The sequence below is a fragment of the Leptosomus discolor genome, chromosome 14, assembly GCF_034619465.1.
Source record: "Leptosomus discolor isolate bLepDis1 chromosome 14, bLepDis1.hap2, whole genome shotgun sequence".
Classification (NCBI taxonomy): Eukaryota; Metazoa; Chordata; class Aves; order Leptosomiformes; family Leptosomidae; genus Leptosomus; species Leptosomus discolor.
This window is the reverse complement of record NC_141404.1, coordinates 6,906,286-6,930,727: the sequence shown is the minus strand read 5'-3', so window position 1 is coordinate 6,930,727 and position 24,442 is coordinate 6,906,286. Positions and strand designations below refer to the sequence as shown.

Below are 24,442 nucleotides of genomic sequence, written 5' to 3'. Positions count from 1 at the left end.
TCTCTCTCTATATATATAAAAAAAATATGCTGTATCTATGCACAGTTCAGAGTTGTGTCTGTGAATAGTCAACAACTCTTCCATAGAATTTATTTCTATATTCCTAAGAAATAAATATATATATATCTTTTGTGTATGTGTGTGCATACATAAATATAAAATTTAGTATCAAATACAATATAACACACACATATACACAAGTGAGTACAAGATACAGTGCACCATATAATATACATGAATAGGTGTGGGTAGTTTACATGAAATATATTTTCCTGGTATACACACATATATGTGCACAGCTGCCCGCTGCCCCCTGCACTAAGCAGCCCTGGGCAGCGGGTGTCAGGCAGTGGTTTTGTGGGTGTCCCAGACTCCCAGGGCTCTCCCTGCTTGTTCTCCTTTGCTGGGTGTTTTTTTTTTAAACCCCCCTCCCTCCCCTGCCCCAGCATGACACGGCCACAGCTCTGACATAATAATTTATTGGTTCGAATGACATTTAGTACCACGGTTGTCTTACCAGTGACAGAACGAATGCATACAGCCGATGAGATGCTCTCATTTACACACGCCAACGTAAGAAACGCGTCGGACAGGTCCGTGTCTGGGGCTGGTACGTCAGTGGATGCTGGAAATTTCATTTTTGGGTAAAAATCCAGCACATGGTGTGCAGGTCCCAGCCCACCCGCCCCGACCGCAGGAATTACAGTGCTCAACACAGCGCTGAAACGTCACTTCAAGCAGCTTTTTTTTTTTTTTTTTTTTTTTCCGGCAGGGAAAAAAAAAATCAATCAAAAAAATTAAGAGACTTATGGGGGCGGGGGGGGGCAGGGGGGAGGGAGGGAAGTACAACCACCAGTCTGGAGAAGCAACGTGCTGTCAGCTGGAGGGAGGTACCTGCCGGGGGTGAGCTGGGACAGGCTTTTACCATGCCTGTCAGCTATAGCTCAACCCCATCAACCCACACCGGGCTCCCAAAATGGGGTGAACCCCCCAACCCGAACCATGAAATGGGAATGACCTGGCAGCAGAGCGTGGGTCCCCACCCCAAAAGCTTTACTTCCCCCGCATCATCTTGTGGCTCAGTGTCCGCCTTCCAGGGCAACACCCCTCTGCCCACGCTGGGCACCCCTCCTCTGTGCCCTCGTTAAGCAGTAACGAGGCCAATGATGCTGATCTCCTCTTTCCAAACCCCATTCTGGCCTGGCCGCAGCATCACCACCGCTCCCCAGGTGAGGTAACTTACTTCTCATTTACCCCAGGGCCAGCGAGAGGCTCCCCCATTTCGTACATCACCAGTCCGGGTGGCTCCAGGTTGGTGCTTCACATCCCACGAGGACGTCACCGCTCAGGGATGCGCAGCCCCCTGCAGAAAGGGCTGCCAGAGAGCTGGGGCTGTGGGGGTGTTCAGCTCCAGCCCCCGGGGGACCAGCTCGTGGGGAAAAGCCCCATCTGTCCCCCGAGATCTGCCACCCACAGTCTTTGCCATCCTGCCGATGCCGGGTGGGATACCCCTTTCAGCGGGCGTGGGGTGGTCGCAGGACCACGCATCCCAGCGGTGCATCCCAAGGAGCAGCCACAGAGACGAATTTTGGGTTGGATCAGCTTCTTTCCAATGTTTTGCTGCCGCCATTCTTGGTTTCCGACATGATCAAGTGAATGATGAGGGGGAAGGGAACTATTATTATTATTATTATTATTATTATTATTACTGTTATTATTCTTCATTATTTTTAACATTTCAAATAAAACCACGTTGTGTTGTAAACAGAAGCTCACTCCTCAGGTCTGCCCAGCCAGTCCCAGCTAAGGTTTATGTTTGAAATGGGCTTCCACTGAAAGAAAAAAACAGAGAAAATAAAGTTAAAAGCAGGACAAGCACTGGCAAGCGGTGGCAGTCTAGCGCAAGCCCACCCTGCGGCTGGTCCTTGTCTTGCCAACGCTCTTTGGCTCCAGTTATCCTTATAACTGGGTGACCGACCATCCTTACAGCACCACGGACATCACGGCAGAGGTGATGAAGAGGGAAGGATACCATCATCCTCCTCCCAGAGTGAGCCCCTCTGCTTGGCCAGCCTTTGCATCCTCCCTGGGGCAGGGAAGGGCAGCCCCACTCACTCTGTACAGGAGGGAGCGATGCCGCTGCATCCCCAAGCCCCCTCCATCCATCCTCTAACACACATGAAATAAAGGGGCTGAGGCTGACCTCCAGCCCTCACCAGCGCACACACCTGCGTATTCCTGAGGCAGCATCGGCCGGCTTATAACTTTCTGAAAAGTCGTAATCCACTCCAGCTGGTCATCCTCTGTCTCGCAGGCAAAGAGGAATTTCCGATCTGGGGTGACGATGGTTATCCCATGCTGCCAGTGGTTTCCCTGCGTGGATGGCGGGAGCCCTTCCAGGACCTTGTAGCTGTTTTCCTTGCTCCCAATAAAAACCTCCCCTCTAGCAAAGGCATCCTAGGAGACAGTAGAGCAGTCAGGCAGGCGTGACTGTGAAAGGCAGCTCTGCATCCCGGGCAGCCAGGCCACGGCTCACTCTGCACCATCCAGAAGCCCCACTGGCAAAATGCAGCAGCCAAACACCAAGAGCACCAGCCACCCCATGAAACCCTGCTCCAGCTCCACCCAGGGCCATCCACAGTACAGGACCAACACCAGAGATCCAAAATCCAGATGCAGAAAAACCTCCAGCTCATGCACAGGGTTTCCAAAGCATTTTTTGGTGAGTATCTATGCACAGGGCTACTGCACGCTGGATCCCAGGCAGATCCACCTAGCAGTGCCGGTCCGTGCCTTCTTGGTTCTCCCACCAGCCTGATCTTCACTGCAGATTACTGCTACTACTATTATTGCACGTAAATCACAACAGGCAGCCCAGGCACCTTCATCTTACCAGGGGATCTTTGAAATACATGAGCCGTCGGTCATCCATAGTGAACCATCGCTTCTTGAATCCCTCTGTTTGCTGAAAAGTCAAAAAATGCCGGATTACACACCAAAGCAGCACAGCTCCTCTCTTGCCAGGCATGACCCAGGAGTATCAAGGCACTTGGAGGAGCCCGATGGCTGGGGGAGTTGGGAAAAGGCAGCTTCTGGGCCACCACAACCCACCACAGCCAGGGTCTGGGCCAGCAATACCACATGGGCGTGCAGGAACGGGCAGTGAGAGGGATGGTTGGTTTGTGAAGTGTTTTGGGATTTTTTTAACGTTTGCTCCCAGGTGAGGAAAGTGTATTAATGCATTCACAGCATTATAGCTTTGACTCTCTGGCAAGGGTGGCTTTGTCCCATCAGTGGACGCTTCTCATTCCTATACAGAACAACTCACAAACAACCTGCAGAAATGTTCTATATCCTACCTTTGGCCCCGTTTTCTCCATGTACCCTTCCTTCAGGTAGTTTCTAGAAAGCTTTGGCACCAGCTGGAGTAACCGAAGAGGAGAGAAAAGAGAGCAGCGTCAGATGGAGGGAGCTGGGGAGGGTTCATCGGAAGGAAGGCCCACGCCAAGCTCACCCCCAGCCCCGAGCCCACCCAACAGCTCTGGCTGAATGCTTCAGTCCCACTCCTCCAAAGCGCTCAGAAGAGGAGGGTGCAGAAACATGAAGCATCTTTAAGCACTTCACCGCCAAAGGCAGCAGCCTCCAGGAGAAGCCCCCGGGCCAAACCCCACTTCACCGGTCAGCTCTGGCAAGGCATCTCCTCCACCAGGCGCCGTGGGAGCTCCCCACGCGAGCCCTGCAGCACGGTGTGCCTGTAAAACCCCGTCAACGCACGCAGCCTGTGCGCGCCTTCCCGCAGATACTGCTGACAACAGCTACCAGCGCCAGGGATATTTTTAACGCTGCTTAGTGAAGGCAAGGCAGTAGCTGTGAGATCCTTGCAGATGCCTCTGAAAGGCTCTTGAAAGATGACGAGTCTCACCAAAAACGAGGCCATCAAGCCTGGCCACACGCGTCCCCACCCCTGCTCCTGTCTTCCATTTAAACAGGTTATTAACAGCTCCGCTTGCCCAACCGCAATGCTGCAACACCTAACTCTGCCCCACAGCAGCTCTGGTCGAGCTGGTGTGCTTGTAGGGCAAAGACACCCCAAAATACAACAGCCCGAAGAATCACACAGCTGTTTCACATCAGCCAGGAGCGTCTTTGTCTTGGACGCTTCAGCGTGGGCAGCGAAGGACCTGCAGAGCGTTTGTCTGCTGGGACAGGGCTGAGGACACTTTGCTAAGCAAGGAGCTCATCACCCTCAGGTCAGAGAGGTTCCTCCACCCTGCAGATGGGTCCCCGAAGCATCCTTCGGAGGATCTTCACTCCCCAGGAGCTGCAGAGGCGGCCTGGACATCCTTAGGGTGGTGTGAGCAATTTATACCTCTCTACCACATTTAACCTGGCTTCTGTTTAAATTTAATGCCTTTTCTTCTCTCTGAGAGGGTAAAGGAATCATAAATTAGATGCTAACGATGGCAACACCCAGGATGGAGCTACCTCGTGTACATAACCCAGTCTCCACAGAGGTGTCCCCAAGCTGAACGCTATGAAGGGTTGTTCATTATTTCAAGGTTGTAAAATAAACCTCGCTAAACATCACACCCCTCTGTTTCCTCCAAAGAATAATTGAAGAGAAGGGGATAGTAATTAAAAATATAAATAGCTTATCTCCCACCGAAACTGCCAGGGGGTGAGCATATAAACACTCTCACCAACCGCTGGGCAGCGGCAACTCTATTAAGGTCTGTGGGGACTTTGGGGGCAATTTGATTCAGACGTGCCAACCGACTTTAACAGAAGCAGAGGATTCGGAGAGGGGTAGAAATGATTAAGGAAAGTATATGCTGCACAGCAACTGTACTACAGCTGGCTAACGAGGCTGCTCTTAGGGTTTTTCATATTTGCCCAGTCTAATTTCTTGTTGAAAAACAGTCTGAAGTCCCTCATGTTGGGACTGTTCTTTATTCTCCCCACAGACTGGGACAATGCCGGTGCATGGATCCGAAGGGAAGGCTTTGGCTCCGGGGGTCCTTGGGGTGCAAGGCAGCCAGGGGACACAGCCACCCTGCTGCTCAGCGCCAGTCCCAGCCCACAACTGGACTCTTCCCAGGCAGAAGGCAGGGAATGCAATCACATTTCAAAATCTATGAAGTCAAGGAGGTAACAGAGAGTAATCAACAACAACCACCAGTGACGTTACACACCGACTGCAGTGCAACAGCAACACAAGGCACTCACTGACAGCTTGCCTTCATACTGCCTCCAGTATTATATTAGCAACACGTAATGCAATTAGCAGTTCCAGCTCCCGGAAAATACAAGACAGAGATTCATTAGACAGGCTGCACTGACCTGCACATGAGAACTCATCCCAGAGGCTTGGGTACAGCACTGACATGCTTTTGCCTTCATCTTCCCTACATCCCAGCCTTTATTTCAGCTTTTAATATTATAGCAACAATCTTTGAGAAAGAGGCTTATGGTTTCTGTAAGCATGACAGCGCTGGAGTTACTCATACCCACGACTCACGTTTTGAGGGTGAACACGTGTGCATGCACACGCACGCAGCTTGCCAGGCTGGATGCTGGTAACAGGTGCTGCACGTGGGCTCGACATCCCACCACAATCATTTCAGCCCAGTAATTGTAAAACGCTATGAAGGATGGAGCACTCTCCAAGCCTTCCAGCTTGTTAACAAGACGCTAAAAATGAGCAAGAGGGAAAAAAACCCAACAAACCAAACTGTAGGAAAACTCACGTCAACGTCGCTGGCTCCAGGGAATGCCACTTGTAAGTAATGAAAACGGGCTGCCCGGATGGCGTTGAACCAATCCACTATTTCCTAATAATGAGGAAGAAAAGCATAGTGAGGAGTGTAGTCTGCACACAAAACAACATGATCCTGCTGCGCTTCTTCTCTCCCATCCCTTTGGCCTAAGTGACAGAGTGCTAGCAGCCGTCCTCAAAAAAAAATAAAATACAGACATAAAAAAGAGCAGCAAACAGGTGAAGGACGGGGAACATCCAGTTGTTGTCCTGGGCTGCAAGACCTGCATGAAGCTCTGCAGCCTCCAGTGAGCACTGAGGGGCTTTCTGCAGAGGGAAGCATTTAAGCATGTCTGTGAACTGGCAAAACCAGCAACAAATCAGCATTTGGGTTATTGAGCCCAGCGTTGAGCTCGACCCTACAGACACTGCTCGCCTCGTGCTGCCTGGGCGCAAGGGCAGCCCAACACCTCTGCAGCCTGCCCACCACTCCCCGCCTGTCCCCTCCCTCTGGCAGCCACAAGCAGACTACAGGCAGGACACATGAGGAACGCCTGAATCCCACCCAAATTTTACCAACATACTTCAATGTTTTGCTAAAAGAGTGGCTAAATATCTCTTTATCTTTGTACTTCAGCCTATCAGTCATACCTGTGAGCCCTCTAGGGACAAGCACAGTGATACTGAAGTCCCAGCTCCATTCCCAGATCTGGCCCTTGTTCCTCACCTTGGCAAAAGTCTCTGGGTTTTGGTTTTGTTTTTTTTTTTTCTTTTGTTTTGTTCTACAAAAAAGTTGGTTTATAACTTCTTTGTTTTTAAACTCATTTATTCATTTGTCTCTGGTGAGACCCACAGAGTTTGTGCTGCACTGGATGCCTTTTTGAAGTTTTTCACTGAGAAAGGTCATATGAATTTTATGTGATCCACGCAGGGAACTCTCAGATGCTGCCTTGTTGTCTAAAGGTACAGGCAAAGGAAAGGCCCTTTGGCAGGGAGATGTAACAGCTGCCCGCACTGGGATGCTGAACTATCCAGCTGTCATTAACGCACGTGAAGCTTCACACATCAGGGACAGGTTCAATGAGCCAGACTTGATCCTAAAATAAACACTGTCAACCCTTTCAGGTGAGGTTGCTGTAGCGTAGGAAAGACCTTATCAAAGTAGAAGTCAGCCTTCAGTAAGATTCAAACTTTTTCATGCTTTAAAAATGATTGGGGGGGAAATAAAAGGCTCGTGTAGTTTTGGAGATCCCAGTTTTAAGGAGCTGAATTGGGGGTATCTCAAAAATGATCTAACATGGCAAACAGCCACCCTCTAAAAGTGCAAATGCTTTGCTTTGGTTTGTTAATCTACTTCAAAGTTGAAGGGAAAAAAAAACCCATGTATAATAGGTCATACACAAACAATGTTTTGGAAAACTCTGACCTACTTGTCTGAGGTTTTACTTACTTATCACTTGCTTTGCTACCCTAAGCAGCTAAGCAGACCCCAGATAGCAGCACAAAGAGGATCAGTGAGAGCAACTAGCTCCTGAAGTTAATGATGACCAAACCAGGCTGGAGGTAGTGAACAATAACCTGTAATGTTGAAGTGTTGATATTTCATACAGTCACCGACTGAATGGTTATACACACACACACACATATATATAGGTGTCCTACTTGATCATGATGTGAGATACAGTTTCACCCTGCAGAAAAGCAGAGGCCAAAACCCATATTGCCTTCCTGCAGTCCATTGCTTCTTGGAATATTGATCATCCATCGCTGGAGGAAGGGGCAGCACCACCACCTTTCTTTATACAAACCTAGACCTGCGTACGCAAAGCCAGAAGGCTCAGTTGCTAAAAATTCTGTGTGTATAACTACGAATGGTGCCACAGACAGAGCGAGGAGATTATACCTGGTGTATTAAACCAATGTTAAACTGCTCAGTGTTTTCAGATGGGAGGGTGTCATCTCATTAGCTCATTAGCAGAGATTCCTTTCACTGATTTACGTCTCAGAGCAAGCAGAGAAAATTAACTACTGCCTGCACCTTTCCAGGCTCTCAGCTTCCTTCTGGTCTGCTTGCAATGCCACCACAGGCTGCCCCTCCACATGCCACCTTGGTGTCTCTCCAGTCTCCATCCTGCACCAGAGCCGCCCACATTGCCGTGGCAGTCTCAGACTGACAGCCCCAGATAAAAATGCAACAACTTCTCACCGTCCCTTCTGCTCATCCGTCCCTGGAGCTCAAGCAACGAGCCCTTCTGCTGATGATGATCGATCCCCCATACCATCCTGAAAGCTCCTGGTGTGTCTCGGGGAAGGAAGAGCACCGGGGAAGAGCATTTTGCTAATTTGTCCAGAGAACATCCAAAGATATCTGGTTGCACCCTAAAGGGTGGCCTTTCCTGGAGACTCAGCCCACCTCTGAGCACCAGGGATGGCAGCAGCACACCGCAGCTCTCCCAGCAGCTCCTGCCATGCCTTTCAGAAGTCCTGCAGAGGGAGCTTCAGCCCCGGACAGGAGCTCAGAGCGGTGGGAAATCCACTTCTGCAGCTTTCCTGCCTCCCACGCCCAGATGGAGATCTGGGGACAGGTAAAGGCTGGCTCCAGCCTTGTGCCCACAAGGGAGGAGAGACAGTCCAGGCAAGAAGCATCAGTTCAGGTGCCTCCAGGACACGGGGCACTCTGAAGAGGGGAGTTGTCCCACCCAGAGGATCAGTCTCCAGCTCCAACGTGTGTCTCAGCTTCACTCCAGCTGCCTCAGTACATCTGGGGGTGGGTAAGTGCTAACAAGGGACCACAACAACATCCTTTAAAATGGTCAGAGCCAAAGGCACATCCTGCCCTACCCCCCCAGCACCCGCTGTTATTGGACACCCACATCACAAAAGCGCCCAGAAATGCCCATTTTGAGCAGGGTGCTGGGGCTGGTTTCAGTTTCTTGTTTGCCATCAGGATGCACCAAGGAGCTGATGAAGTGACCAGACTGAGGTCATGCAGGACCTACATCTCCAGCCAAGTTGCATGATGCTGTCTCACCCCATGAAGCTCTAGGGTGGCAGCACGACGACCCTCTTCGTCCATCTGTCCTTTATCCCTTTGGGTGCCTTGCTCCAGTGAATGAGGCCAGGGTGGCAGGGCTCTCCTGGCTGTTTTAGGGGTTAAATAAACACATGTGGGATTATCCTAGCCCAGAGATAAGCCCACTTTCTTCTGGGGTATTGCAGCAGGAGAGCCAAATGGAGAGCAGCAGGCGATGCTCTGGGCTACTGCCGAGGTCCTCAGTGGGAAAAAATCAACCCTGAATCCTGCCCTGGTGGGAGGTCAGCCAGATCGGTGACAGGGTTAGGCAAGGAGGGATCAAACCCTGGAAATATGAGACAGGAGCCTAAATCAGGCTCGAGCCCTTCAGATCAGGGAAAGGCAGCACCTCTGGGGTACAAGGGGTCACCCTGGGGCTGCTGGGGGAGTACAGGAGGGAGTGAAGGGCAGCGGGAGACCACAGGCAAGTCCCAGGACTGCCTCTGGTCCCAAAGGGCAGGAGCTTACCCCAAGGGATGTCATCTTCTTGCAGCCCTTGCTCAGCCAAAGGGGCAGGCCAATCTCAGGGAAGTTGAAAGAAATTCAACCTGGGCATTATCAGATGGCACCAGAGTGTGTCCTGCCAAACCACCGACATGAAGGCAGGCACAATCACGTGAGACCTGCAAGACTGTTCCTTCCACAAGCCCCCAGCAGAAAGCTCAGCAATTTAAACCCCCCCAAAAAATAACAGTAAACCCCTGACTCCATTCCTCACAGCTGGGCTAAGTGGTCCACAAGCCCAGCAAACCACAGACACGGGCACAATGCTGGGGTGCAGCTTTCACAGGAAAGAGCTTCTTCTTATTATTTCGGTTTAAGTTGTGGCCAGGGAGGTACCTGAGGGTGACTCAGTGACCTCGCTGTGCTAAAGCAGCAGCTGGTGACAAGCACTGCCTACTCTGTGCCACGGGACTTGCATATCCCACCAGGCAGAGTGGATGGAGGAGAGGGTAAATTCGGCTCCTCCTGGAGCAGCTCCCTGGGACCCGCAAGCACACGGAGCGAGACCCTGCGGTGCTGGGGAGGCTGAACTGGAGCACGGAGCTGCGGAGGTGCAGTCCAGTTAATAAACCACTGTGCGTGCAGCGAGCAGAAGGCACGCAGGCACGACCCCGCTGTGCCACTTCCTACTGAGCGGCAAGACCTGCCTAGTTTCAAGTGGTCATCATCACTTTCTTTTCACAGACAAACATATACACAGCGGTGGAGAGACAGACTTCCTTCATATATCCATGCACAGCAGCAGACACAGGCACACATTCATCTACTATGCCCACGTCTATTACATGCATATATGCACACGTGTGCACGTGCATTACACGCATATTTCTGTGTATGTACAAAACCCCATGATGCCACTAATTAACCCAACCTGACACACTAATTGCCTCCTGCCAGGAGCGCCTGCATTACACAGGAGCTACATCCAGCCTCTGCAGCGCAGCCCCGCGAGCACGACACGCATCACCCGGCTCCACCGCAACCGGAGCCTGAGCGGCAGCAGAGGCAAGATCAGCTGGGCTCATCCACATCAAAGAATATCTGGGGGTTTGGTGGCATTATTGGCCTATACAGTCTGGAGAGGAGCAACTGCTGTGAGCACAGACTGCTTATCCCTAGCAGGGCCGCCTGGCTCACCATGCCTGGGCGCACAGCTGGGAAGAGGCTGTGCACCGAGACAATCCCGCAAATCCCTGCCGTGCTGGTCCATGAGGGATTGCCCCCAGAGAGCCCCTCTGACAGACAAGGTGCTGAATGGGATGTAACCTCAAAGGCTGAAGGCACCGTGACAGCCAGAGGAAAGCAGATGCAATGTGAACGTGACAGCTTTAGGCTCTCATTTTGTGGCCACTCCAAGGCTGCCAATAAGTTATGGGGAGCCCCAAATATCTGAGGGAGGGAAGAAAGAGATGAAAAGAAGGCTGTGAGGTGGCATCTACTGCAAACTTGCCCAGGTCTGCTCTCTGCGTGACACCAGTCTGTGGAGACAGGACCCACAGGGCAGCATGGTGACTGCTGCTGCTCTTCGGAGTGGCCCCCCGAGGCTGGGACCCGTCTGACAGCCTCCAGTAGGGCCGGGACCCCCCTCACTGCGCTGGACTCTGTGTCCCGCTGTCCTCGTTGTGCAAATGACTGCCCCAGCCCCGTGAGCCCTCTTCTTCACACCTCCCTTCAGTGGCATAAGGGCATTGAAGCAAGGGGATTTATTTCAGTACAAACTTGAATTTTATAAAGAACAAGACAGGTAGAGAAGCCACCAGTCCACCAGTTCTCCTACAATCCAGTTCGCTCCCCTTTTGTGAGTCCTTAGATTGAGTCTACTCACCTTCCATTGTCTCCTTCTCCAGGCACCAGGGAGCCTGCCTTAAAAAAATGCCTCTGCCCCTACATCTAGTTGCAAGCAAAGGAACAGCAATTCCTTCAATTTGCATCTCGTTATTTAGAAGACACAGTTTGCAACTTTTATGCTCGGACTAACATGACAAACACACTCAAAGCTCATGGTGCATCCCGTACCCTCATCCCTTCCACACACCCCCAACAATTCCCAGCTCGGTTAGTGCCTGCTGTGCCACAGGCTGAGCAGCATCAGCCCCCAGGTCCACAACCAAACCCTTCTTGATACCTCCATGCTCTCACCTTGCCATCTTCGTGATAGACAAAGATGTTCCTTGTGCTATTGTCCTTCAAGTAAGTGATCTGCAGTCCGTGTGGGTTCCCAATTTTTGCAGGCTGGAAAGTCGCATTTAGATGTTCGATCTTCATAATTGCTTTGGGTTCTTTCGCCTGGAAAACACAGATGAGTGAGCAAACACCTGAGAATTTGCTTTCAAACCAGAAAGCAGATCACTTGGTCAGAAAAAACTCCTGATTGAGGCCATTAGCTAAAAAACCCTGACTCCTGGCCCACAAAACTGCCTGGTGATATCAGAGACTTTGCTCAGGCGTCAATGAGCGCTTTCTGCCAGCCTGGAAAAATGCTCTGTTCTGCAAAATTCAGCAGAGTTCAAGGGGAGAAAGGTTTCAGCCCAGAAGCAAGATGGACAGGCCAAGTCCATGTCTCATGGTAGGGTGTTGTGCTATAAAGACAAGTATCTTCACCATGCCTCCTGTCTCAGCCTCTGTTCAGCTGTCTCCTGAACCCTAAATCTCCTCCAGCCTCTTTACTTAATGATAAGTGACCATCATTTACACCGGGATGAGCACTACCAAAGAAAGAAAACCATTCAGCCAGACCAGAAAAAAAATGCTGACAACTAACAGGCCAGGATGCCTTCTGCATCTCAAGCACCCACAGCCAGTTCATCCTTGTCCAAGTAGATGGAGGATTATCCCCCTTGCCAACTTCAGACCTGGGTACTAGGCTGGCAGGGGGCACCATGCCCACATCCCCTTCAGTCCCTTCCTCTCACATGAGCCATCGGCTTCTGACTCTGCTCCTCCCCTTCCCCTCCAAACTGGCAACTTTCTTTTCAGAAAAAAATCATCCCTTACAGCCTGCCTCTTGTGTGGGTTAGCCCAGTCGTGAGCCTGGATCAGGCCCTCCCTGGTACCAATCCCACCTGCAACCTCTGTGGCAGGTCACCTGAACTTCATAGCATGGTTCATCTTCCTACAAAACAACTCTAGAAGTTTACCACCCTTTCAGGACTGCGCTGAGAAGTGAACTAGCAAGTGTGAACAAAACATCCCAAAAAAATAAAGATTAGGTGCTTGGTAACACCAGTTTTAGGGCACAGCCAGGGGCCAGCAGAAGGTTGTGCAGTGGTGCTTGTGGTCCCCAGCACCACGCAGAAGTCCCTGAGCTGGTGGAGATGCTAGCGCCGTTTTGGGAACTTGGGGACTTGCCGTAGACAGGCAGCCGTCATGGGTGACCACGGCGGGGAAATCCCAGCAAAGAGGATGTGTCTAGACAGCACCGTTCCCACCAAGGCTGTGGTCAACAACGAAGCAAAGCAGCTTTAAACTACCAGAGCAGTCAATAACAACTGAACGGGGGCTGCTCGGACCGTCACTTCTCCCTCGGTAATGACTGGTGCTCTCCTGAGCAACTGCACCATACCACCCCAAGCTGAAGGAGAAGACAGTGCTCTCAAAGCTGGCTGCTGGGCGTGGAGAAGTGTGGATGGATGTTCCCCTCCTCTGCACGGTGTGGTTCATGATGACACCATGATTGCATCAACTACTGGAGAAAACCGGCTGGCAGCTCGGTCTGGGCTGCTCTCAGCTGCAATGTTCAAGGGAGACTCAAAGGTCAGAGAAAACACCTTGGCTTCCTCTATTACGTGGTGCAGAACAGTTGAGCGTCTATCCATTCATCACAAATGCACTTTCCATGGTAATAGCTCCATTTCTCACTTACAATAAATGAAACATGTTCTGGGGAAAAAAGACAAATGCTTCCACTGCTTGTCACTGGAACAGAAAACCAGGGAGATTTTCCTTTGGATTGCTCGCCAAGCCACGCAAAGGAGGTTTCAGACCCCAGTGACCACTGTGAGGTGGTGATGCCTTTCATCACAAGCTAGCTACAAATATGAAACCCACATCACCTGGACGATGTAGAGCCAGAGCTGAGAAAACTCCTTCGTTGGCAGTTTAAGAAAAGCCTTATTGACTCAACGGAGCAGGAATGTGTAAAATGGTTGGTTCGGGTGTCTCACCATGACAGTGGTGGTGGACCAAGAGCAATCCCTACTACAAACACTGGTAAGCTGTACCTAACATCCTTGTCCTGGAGCGATCAGGGACTTAACGCTTACGAAAACTGTAAAACTAGAAATAAAATGGTTGCTCAAAGATGCTCTTACAGTTGCGAACCCCTGTCCACATACAGCAACCCCAGGTACTCACGTCATTTTTGTTGAAGTACTTCAGTGCACCTTCCCGTTCCGATAACACGAATTTGCGGCTTAAGAATTGCCCATTGTCACGTCCTCGCTTCCACAGAAATCCTTCTCGGTACCCTGCAGCAGAAAGCAAGTGCTGAGAACCAGGGATAAAACGCTGTGTTTAAAGAAAAAAAAAAAAAAGAGACAGGGTAGAGAAAAGGAGAAGAGCTTCAACTTCAAAAACAAGCAGACCAAACGTGTGGCTGGATTGCTCAAGACACAAACAAAACAATCCTCCTCCTTCAGATTTGCCCTTCTCACTCCACTCTTGCTGTTTTCCAGCAGCTTGTGCTTCACATGTCCCTGCTCTGACATGTGGCAGGCAAAGGGTGATTTCTGCCATGCATCCCGTGCTGCAATACCGGTGAAGACTTGAGGAGCAAGGCTGCGTCCGTGCGCAGGCTCCTGAAGGACAGCCTTTCCACAGCTCCTGGTGCCAGGGATGCTGCTCCACTTACATGAGCAGCGCTTCTGGAGCAAGGGAAAGGCAGGTGAGATCTGCCCTCCTCTCTTGGCGCTGCTCAAAAATGGAAAACGGGGTGTGTACACGCAGGGAAAGTGGTTCAGGGCGGATGGCTGTATCAGACTAAGCCACAGAGGCATTTTTCACATGGAAAAAGGGGAAAAAGTTCTTCCCACTGACTTCAGGGCACTTTGGTTCAGAAAGCCATTGGGCCAGAGCATCCTCTCTCCTCAGAGCAGGTCACTCCAGCTCCCGGGCAGCCTGGCTGGCCATCCTGTGCCTCTTCTCTCTGCCTGGGTATCAGCCCCATGGGCGGATTTGCTGCTTGGGAAGAACACTATCCAAAATACAGTTGTTTTATTTAAAACTCAACCAGAAAGAGAGAAAAAAGAACCTGAAAATCTTAACTCCTCAAATCAGAAAAGCAGTTACAAGTGATCACTGCCAGCACCTCCTGCAGCAGCCATAATGCCCAACTTATCTTGCAACAAGTGTAATTGATGCCCTTATTTTAAATGCTTCAAAACAAAGAAACCTCAAGTACAATACAAGTTTTATGAATATTAACAGAGCAGTTTGATGGTCATCTTGCATTTATTTAAGATACAATTACATAAAAGTCCCACTGAAAGTGGTCCCTTTCTCTCTTAGTTTCACCCCTTTTTGATTTTTGTTATTGGCTCTCAGAAGCGAGGATTTTAAAATTAAAAACTATTGTTTTATAACAACTTTCAAATAAGTAGTTAAACTTTTTTTTTTTTTCAATATGCCAAGTGGTATATTAAAGCCTCTCCTTCACCTGCCTGCTATCAGATATTGATGTGCAGAAATTCCTCATTCAATCTGCTTTTCACTTGTCCATCCTGATATAGGATTGATTTAAATCACAGATGAAAAGATGCAGAAAAATCCCTCAACCAGCTCCTCAACACTGATGCTACAGGTGTAAGCGATATAAAATATCGCCACAACATGAAAACCTAAAGCAAGAAAAAACGCGTGTGCGCACACACACACACTTCTGCCTGGACTTACGGAATCCTACACCAAATACTTTCTCCAGATCCTCAGAGAGACTTTGCTGAATGCCAGGCAGAGCCATCGACATCCGCCATAACTAAGCGCAACGGCGAAGCCCGCGCTGCTGTCAGTGCTGGCGTGCCAACCGCAGAGAGCACCGTAAATCCGACCGGCGCATCCGACGGCTGCACATGGGACTGCCAGCGGGCTGGCAACTTGATGCGGATGGAAGCAGCGGCAATACTTAAAGCTGTCAGCGGCCTTTCCTTTGTTTCTTTATTCTATACAGGGCACATGCTGCAGCAGGGCTGTATTTTAAAACACACAGGGCCTCACCCTGCTCCCCTGAACGGGCGTGCGCTGCCACCCAGGAACTGGGATGGGTGTTTTCATTTCGGAGCCTGCAGGGATCCCCCCTCACGTGTTATTTACAGCTTGCCTGCACAAGAGAGCCAGCGCAAGCAGAGCGTGCACCTCATCCCCCATGAGATCCAGCAGTCCCCACTGCCTGTGCTCCCACAAACCTACCGTTCCCCACAGCCAGGCAGACCCTGCAGCAGCTGGGACAGCCCAAACCCTCAGCTACCCCAGAGCCTTGGCCAGAGGGTGATGCCACGCCACTGTCTGCCTAATCCTTCCACCTTTGAGCCCTCCCCATCGCTCCAGTGCAGGACAAGCACTCTGCCCCATGCTGAGCACTGTTACCCATGTGCACTGGCAGCCGTATCCGTCACACCAGCCCAGTAACCCAGAGAACCGATACCAGATGCATCAGGGGAATGACAAGTCGAAGCTCTTCCTTTGGTCCACCCATCCAGCTTGGGAGCGGCTGTCCCAAAGCAGAACAAGCAGAACTATCTAATTCAGTCCACCAATTCAATCCTATCCCAGCTGTGGGCTTGCTATGTACTTCTAGCGAAGACATAGCTAACCCATTGGAGGGCTCTTGTGGTGTCAGAAAGAGAAGAACACCCAGGGAGCAGGATCATCCCAAGTCTGAGCAAGGGGAAGCAGCCAAGACAGCCACCAAAACCCAGCCAAGGGCAGCTGCATCTGACAACAGCGCAGGAAAGGCCCAGGCTGATGCACTCGTATCACTGCTGTGGTAGGAATGAATTGCCGGGGAACTGAAGCTCCAACTAATTCAGAGTCAGATGCTGCTACCTGGCAGGCTCCTATCAGCAAAAACACTACGTATCCTATACGGGGCTGTACACGATGGAGCTGAGTAGGAATAACGTCTCTCTGACAGCAGACAGACAGGCAGCAGGTGATGCCCGGCTGATAGGTTTATAAAATGCAAGATTGGCTTAATGTGAGGCAGAGATGCTGCCAGGGCTCTGACGGTTGGCAATTGCCGACTGCTCTCTTGAATGGCAAAATGTTAAGCAGCTTGCTCTCAAAGTGTGCGGTTTAGAAACCAAGGACAGGCATTTTCTGTTCCTGAAGGGTGCTGATTTTTAATGCCACGCCAGTCAGAGCAACAGGAGAGTACTTCAAAAGTCATTTCTATTCACTCCACTAAACAGCAGAGACTGTTTTGGAGCCTCTCCATTGCCTCTCTGTGCCTGACATTTGGGGAACACTAACATCTCATAGGGGGCTGGAGAGAGCTGAGTTTGGAGAAAAGGACATCAGTGTCAAACGAGAGAGAGGAGAGACAACGCAAGGAGGATAGCGACATCTCCAAATACAAGCACGTGGTGATGTGGAGGGAAAGCCCATGTCTTCCTTCAGAAATCCCCACTAGGGTTTGCTCGGTTCATCAGAGCACAGGGCACACAGAGCTCAGCTTTCGGCAGCTTCACCTCGGAGCAGCTCAGCTCCACAAGTCTTGGCTGCAGGTCTCATCCACTCATTCATCTTGGGTGTTTCATTACCAACATCTGAACTGCGAAGGATGCTGCAGGTATTCCTTATTAAACTTGTTCCTCTCCACAACACATTTTTTGTGATTTTTCTTAACACTTAAGGGATGGAAAATAAAATTACTTTGCATTTCCCCAAAGAGGATCTCAAACAATTGAAAATTTGTGAAGTTCACCTAATGCTTACCCCTAGCAGATGGGCATCTTAATGGTTATACACGAAGTGAGGAAAGCCCAGAGAGGTTTGGTGAGCTGCCCAGGACAAGACTGGGAGCCAGTGTCAAAGTCAGGCTGGAAACCCAGCCTTCACTGCCCTCTTACATAGGGACATTTCATCATTTTGATCTTTTCCTTCCAACCTTTTGTGGTAAAACACAGTATCCACATTCTACTCCAAGGAAGAATTAAATACCCAACACAACACTAAGTGCTATCCCTTTCCGTAGTCCACATGCCAGCTCTTCCTAGACCGATCACCTCTGCGAAAGAGCTCCTGGCTGCTCTGACAAAGCCAGCTGCTAATTTCACTGTACTTCAGTACAGATTTTCATAAATCTTTTGCTTGCTTCTTTTCTTTTTCTTTCTTCCTTCCTTCCTTCCTCCAGGGCTGTTCCTCTGCTCTACTCAAACGTGCTGCCTGCACCCCCGTCAACACCGATCAGTGCAAAACACCATGAATGGGACTTGAACCCAACATGAACCCATCCAGGTTCCCCAGGCAAACAGTATGTCAGCAAGATGTGTCCTCAATGTCCTGATCTAAAGGATTGTGAAAACAGCTAGAGAAGGTGTTGAGAAACAAAACTGCAGGAGGCTGAACAGTGACCGAACAGATCTCACACCGGAGGGCATTGGAGCTGGAGAACTAAACTGTCTGTTCCTCACCTCTGTGGGCTGCACTACCTCAGCAAGAGCTTCGTATTTAGAGGTATCAGGTCACATTCAGATCTTGATGAAGGCTGTTCTGCTTATGTTCAAGCTAAGTGACCACTAGCCCTACAACGCTTGCCGATTGCTGGTGTTTGACCACACAGCATCGTGTCGCCGACACATTTGCTTACTCTCCTAAGGCGCAGGATGAGGGATGCGGCTGCCTGTCGTCATCCCACTTGATCACCAGCACCCAACCATGACTGTAGAAAGGACTACCTGGTGAAGACCTGCTGGAAAGCACCTACAGGCACCCTTTAGAAATATCACTCTCGCGTTGCTAACACCGCTGCTGTTTGGTCATCGAGTTTTCTGCATCACTTCAGCCACCTGCCAAGAAGAAAAACCGATCGGTTGCTTTCGTAGGCAGTTCTGGCACAAACCTGTGGTACTTGCAAAAAAAACACCAAGCAGTTGTGACGAAGTTAGCCAACAAATGGCATGTAATATAACCTGAAATCACACAGCCCAAATGGGTATTTCTGACCCGTTACCTAGATTCCAAGGTAAAATGAGTAACTGTCACTTCCACACTCACTTCATTGCTGCAGCTAAACTCTGAGGGGCACAGAAAACAGGGTCACCACTTTGGTTGACTGAAAAGAAGATATCGCATGGCCTTGCATCAGCTCCTTTGAGCTGGTGGCTGGAGCTCCTCCAAGCCAGGCATCTGAAACCGGCAGGACCCATTGGTGCTCTAGTTTAGCCCAGCTTTCTCACTGTCCAAGAGGCTGTAGAGGAAGCAAGGGAGAGGATTTTCTATTAAGACAATCCTGTGTAGACACTATCTTTCCATCCAACTTCCACCAGCAATTTGTTCAAGTTCCCCATTTTTTAAGAAGAGGGATGCTGCTACTTCCCCACCTCAGAAATCCGTTACGGTGCTTCGTTAATGATGGGTTTTTTTGGTCTCTGAGAATGTGGATTATAGGAAGTACCTGAAATTACTCTTGCAGTTCCTGCCTTTATTTCAGAGAAGAAAAAAACCCTGCTGTGAGGAAGACAATCAGATCCATGGCTTGAAAAAAAAAAAAACAAAACCAAAAGAATGCACGGACTTTGCTTTCTGTCATGCTAAGTAAAGCACTATAAACTTGGAATGAAACCAATCCACTTTTCGGTTTCTTTGGCATTTTATCTTGCAATTTCACCTGGAAAGAAGCATCAGAATTGCTTGTTTCCATGACATTTCTAGGGCTGTGGTAAAACCAAGTCTGGTCCAAGGCTTTTAGGAGAAACATGTTAGTGTACCCAAAACTGAGCACAGCAACAGAGCCAACACCATACCCAAGCCCAAACGCATCACTGTGTTGTTTCTTGCCTTCTTGTCTCACTGCAAGACAAAGCATGGGAGGCTGAAATAGGAAAAATTTACTTGTGTGCATAATCCAAGAGCAATTACATTTTCCTAGAATTCAGGCAAGGCACCTCCACGTACACCCCTCTAAGCAGTTAAAGCACTTTGACCCCAATTCAGAGCTTGGGGGAAGATTTAAATACAACTACATCACTTTGCTGCTAAAATTGCAGGGTATATATTGCCACTTCTCTGTATGTCAGAAGCTGAGTACTCTGCTATATTAACATCATAAGATGTTAATTAAACCAGAATGGTAGATAGGTACTTACTGGAGATGATGTGCCTGCTTTTTCTGCAAGGTTAAGGAATTGCATAATTATTTGTAGCAGTTGAGTAGTGAATCCCTGGCATCCTGCATCATCACTAACACCAATGTCACGACCTCCTTTTAAAACACAGAGTCTGAAGGATATTTCTTCTAAAAGAAACCACGTTGTCCACGGTCAGAGGCTGGATGGACAAAGCAGCATATTCTAAGGTTTCCCTATGGACTGGACTTTAAATAGTGTTGCAAAAAGAACTGTAAACCTCTTGTTTGGCTGCATCCATGTAAATTGCTTGGTTTGATTGCTGTAAGTTGTAATATTTCTTCCTGTAGCATTTGGCCACTACCAAAGTAAGACATTTCAATTACTTCAATTTGAATTTTTTAAGCATTTGCATTTCAATAAAAAATTATTAGAAAATTAATACTAAATTTTCTCATGGAGTGAGACAAGGAATTTGTCCAGAGACAAAATCATCCTCCCTATACATAAGGCAGTCCCCCTGCAAGCAGTGTCAAGATTGGACAAACAACTTAGAGCTTGCAGTCAAGGCTGCAACCACTCCCCTGCTCCACTGCACAGCACCAGTAGCTTGCTTATTTCCCCCCTGCTCCCCTTGTCTGCAGCTGTGCTGCGGAGCTTATAACTTCCCTGAAAATAATTCTGCAGTCATCTCCGGCTAAATACACCTCCTGATGGTTACATGTTCAGCAGTGCAGATACAGGCACATTGGTAACGTCAGCATCCACACGTGGAGGAGGCCGAGCGGACCTTGGAGGCTTGCTGATGAGATGGGCATCCTTTCCCCCAGGTGTTCTCCTGCACAGACCAGGTGAGGAGCCACCAAGAGCTGCTACTGCTCAAGTACAGTTCAGTGCTTTGGAAACGAAAGCCTCAGCAAGGAGCAAACAAGAATGTGTTTAGCGATCCTGCAAACCAGTCTCTTTGCCCCTAGAAGGACACCTGCGAGGTAAGCTCTTGGCGCACCTTACGTAAGGATGGAGCGTCTCGTGTCACACTCTCTCGCAGATGTGAGAAGGGAGTGATTTCCCTTCATCCTCCTTAAGACAACACATCCCCATCACATCTCACCCAGCCAGGTGAAGGAGCCCAAGACCTCCCATGTGCCTGCACCCTGACACCACCACCCAGACCAACCATCTTCTCATGCACACACACACACGTTTTAGAGGCAAGAATTTCCCAGCTCTTAATCAATCAGTCCTCTCTTAATGTGTATTTAGCAGCCAAATTACCTTTCCTAAAGGCCATTTTGCAGGGAAGGGTTTCCTGTTGCCATCCAGTCTGCCTCTGCTGCCTTCCATGAGCTCATAAAACAATTACTGTCCTGCTGCATTGTAGCACCTCAGCTATGGATGCAAGCAGCTGATTAGATTGATTGCTTCCACAATACCCAATTAACCCACTCACTCTGCAAATGATTGACTTAATCAAAGGCAATTGGCGCCTGAACAGCTACATCAGACAGAAAGCCAGGATTTAGTAGATGATTGAGATAACTCCTTACAGACCTTCTCCTTGGCCTTCTAAGGGAAAACATCATCATTAACGCTCAGCTCGGAGCTGAAGTAGCTGAAACCTTACGTCGGTGGTTTTAGGTGGCACAGAAAACACAAGGGAGTAGGAACACATACATTTCCTTTTAATAATGTACAATGCCACATGCTACTCCCAAGGGGAACTTGAAAAGCATCGATGTTCCCCTTTTCCCCCTCTTCCTGCTCATGCGGGACTGGGAGCACCAAGCAGCTGAACAGACTTCAATGACCAACTGTCATGAAATGGTAAATTTGTCCCTGACTGCTGGATGTATAAGGTTGTCTCCCATTACCAATCCTCCAGCAAAGTCAAAACATGTTTTACAAAACCATCTTCAGTATTGATGTCTCACAAGGCATCTTCTCCTACAATGCAAAAAAAAAAAAAAAAAGCCCCAAAAGACTGAACTTGGAAGTGGTACCATGGCTTTTCAGAAATACACGTGTCAATGTCCACAGTGACTGGTTTTCCTCTAGACAAATCACCCCAAACTGACATAGCCAAGGCAAAGCCTCACCATGGGAAGGTCAAGGAGAGCAACCCATGCCTCCTAAAACAGAGGAGAGAGACAATTTTAGCCCATGTGTAGGACAACTTCAAGGTTGAAGCCAAGCATAGAAAACAGACTCTACCAATCACTGCAAGGATACGTTGTCATCTTGCTTCCTCTTGTGCAACAAAGCCTTTGAAATGGAAAAAGTTGCTCAGCTATCCAGCCGCTTGGCTCGATATGTGAAATGGAGCCAAATACACCGTCTCTAGGGAAAAAACATGGAGCTGAGCTTAACAACACACTGAGATCCTGAGGCTGACGGAAAGAAGATGAGGTCTGTCCCCATACAATGGCATGTGGTATTTAAATGCAAGGTTGGTCCCTGGCTTTCCAGTCCCTTTTAATGTCATCGTGAATACACTTGCATTGCTGGCTCACAGCTGAAAATCCAAATTGCTTCTAAGCAAAGCCCCAATAATAAAGCTGAAATCCATTAAGCCTGTGATGTTTGCCACTATTTAAATCTGATTAAAATCGTACATGACACCACTAAGCCTAACAGTCAGAAAACACTCCCGTCAGGTCTGATGTTTCCTCTTGTAATCCAGACCCCCCTTCTTTCACCGGGTTGTCGGCTAAAAGGAGCCATAATAAGAGATCATGTACCTAATCCAGCTTCCTAAGCTGTTTTTAACTGGTTTCCTTAATCACATGTTATGATTCCCTACGGAGTAGCTCTCAGGTGACAAAGACATTAATACAGTCATTCATACTCCCAGAAGGTATCTCGGATGGGATCACATTGCCCCTTGCGCCAACTGAGCACAGCAGAAACAAGACACAATGGGGTGCCTCTGCACAGTGCGGGGAAGCCATCAGAGGGATGAAAGGTGGGAAATCAAGGCAGCAGGAGGTGACAACCTCTGGGCAAGTGACTGTAAGGTAAGGTGGTGCAAAGGACACCGTCCAGAGAAAAAACTGCTTTTAGTAGAGTGATTCTTGATCACCTAGTGAGCACTCGCCTCCCCTGAAAACACCCTGTGGGAACAAATATCAGGAGAAAATACCAAAATATACAATTCCCAAGTCTTCACCTGACTGCTGCAGGCACATCAGGTCTGGTGTCCACCATAGGGAACACAGCCACATCCTCTCTTTTATCAGTTTATCTTATAGTTGGCCATCAATACAGTACAACTTCCATGGTAACTTAATTATTGAGCAAGTGTTTACATATTAAAGATTAGACAATAGTTGGCTGCTGCAGATCAATTTGATTGTATCTGCTGGGAGACGTTAAAACCCTCTGCTACAGAAAATGTCTTTACTGGAAGTCTTGTGCTTGCGTTACTGAGAATTGAATGTGGAATCTAATTTTACTTGGAAATCAAATGTTTCCTCTTCGAGTGGCATTCCCACACGCCCACCTGGGAGCTGCTGGCTGCTCAGAGAAAAAAAAAATCCAGTTACAGGTAAATAACCTTTAGGTTTTGGTCTTTTGAAGCCAGTCTTTTATTACAAAAAGGCAGATGAAAGCTGAGAGGTTCCCAGTGTGATGCTCATTCCATTTACTAGCACTGAATGCACTCGAAGCCTGATTTAGCAGGAAAGCTGGGCGAGAAAACATTTAAGGACAGGCACTCAGTACTAAGTCATAATAACATCCATACAGCAGTGTGCTGTTAGAAGCTGAAGTTTGAGAGCAAAACCACTCCCAAACCGGAGACCAGGATCCTCCTTGGGCAAGACACAAACACCCCAAAAGTCCTCGCTGCAGCCACTGCAAGTCACATGCCCAAAAGCTGCAGGGGAAGACGCACTGCAGCTTTCTTGCTCAGTACCTGGAGGAACCGCTGCCACCAGCCCACACCCATCACCCCCTGCCCAATGCTGCTCACACACAGAGCTGGTCCTGCCTGGACCTCTGCAGGGTGAGGGAGAACCCACCGACAGCCTCACACGCAACCACAACTTTTACACAGAAAGCGAAGAGGGGAGGCACTGAGAGACTTGGGGATGAGGAGCCTTTACACCTTCACCATGCACTGCAGATGGGCTATGCCAACCTACATGCTGCTGAGACTTCAGTTCCAACAACTGCAAAGCACCAGGAACCACCTCAAGGTCTGGATTTCATACAGGCATCCTGCAGCACCTCAAACCACAGCTGTGGAATGAGGCTAAAATATCCTCCAAGCCCTAAAGAGTTTTAGATCAGTTTCTTACCCACACCAGTAAATAAAATCTCAGCCTGAGCAGCTGCTAACATAGATCAATCCAAGCAAGGATGACACTAATTTAATACCCCAACAGAGCTTTAAAGAAGTCGGCAGAGAAGTTCACCACCGACTTCAGATGGGGTTAGAAGCCTCTCTCCAGGGCATCCCGGAATAAAGCATTCCCCTCATGTAGGCAGCATTGCTGTGCAACCATAAATCATGGAAACCCGTCCTCACACACAGATAACATTCCTCTTTGTTTGCTTTGAAGAGAAATCCAAATGGCTTCGAGCACATCTGCTGCGGTGCTAATGGCTCCCGATCGTCTATTATGGAGCGTTCAACACATTTACAGTCAAAGCTATTGCTTTATGAAGGGAATGGAAATTTTTTTAATTTAGGACTTGTTCCTTTCCTGGCTGCTGGTTTTACAGCTGTCCCAGAAATCAGCTCGTATAGGATGCTCCAGCAGCCATGGTATCAAGGGAGGAGCATTCTCAGCAGCGCAGCCACAACCTCCAGGTTGCACAAGGACATTA

The 24,442-nt window shown here is 49.1% G+C and overlaps 1 protein-coding gene across 1 annotated transcript in view; it reads right to left on the bottom strand.

Annotated features, from left to right (window-relative positions):
- Positions 1-1,803: 1,803 nt before the first annotated feature.
- Positions 1,804-24,442, bottom strand: part of ADAP1 (ArfGAP with dual PH domains 1) — a 60,876-nt gene continuing 38,237 nt past the window's right edge. Inside the window, exons 5-11 of the mRNA XM_086472962.1 lie at positions 13,686-13,798; positions 11,472-11,618; positions 5,748-5,831; positions 3,360-3,422; positions 2,894-2,965; positions 2,229-2,457; positions 1,804-1,832 (exon numbers count right to left, since the gene is read on the bottom strand). Of these exons, the coding sequence (XP_086329088.1) occupies positions 1,804-1,832; positions 2,229-2,457; positions 2,894-2,965; positions 3,360-3,422; positions 5,748-5,831; positions 11,472-11,618; positions 13,686-13,798 (737 nt within the window). The remainder of the gene's footprint in view (positions 1,833-2,228; positions 2,458-2,893; positions 2,966-3,359; positions 3,423-5,747; positions 5,832-11,471; positions 11,619-13,685; positions 13,799-24,442) is intronic.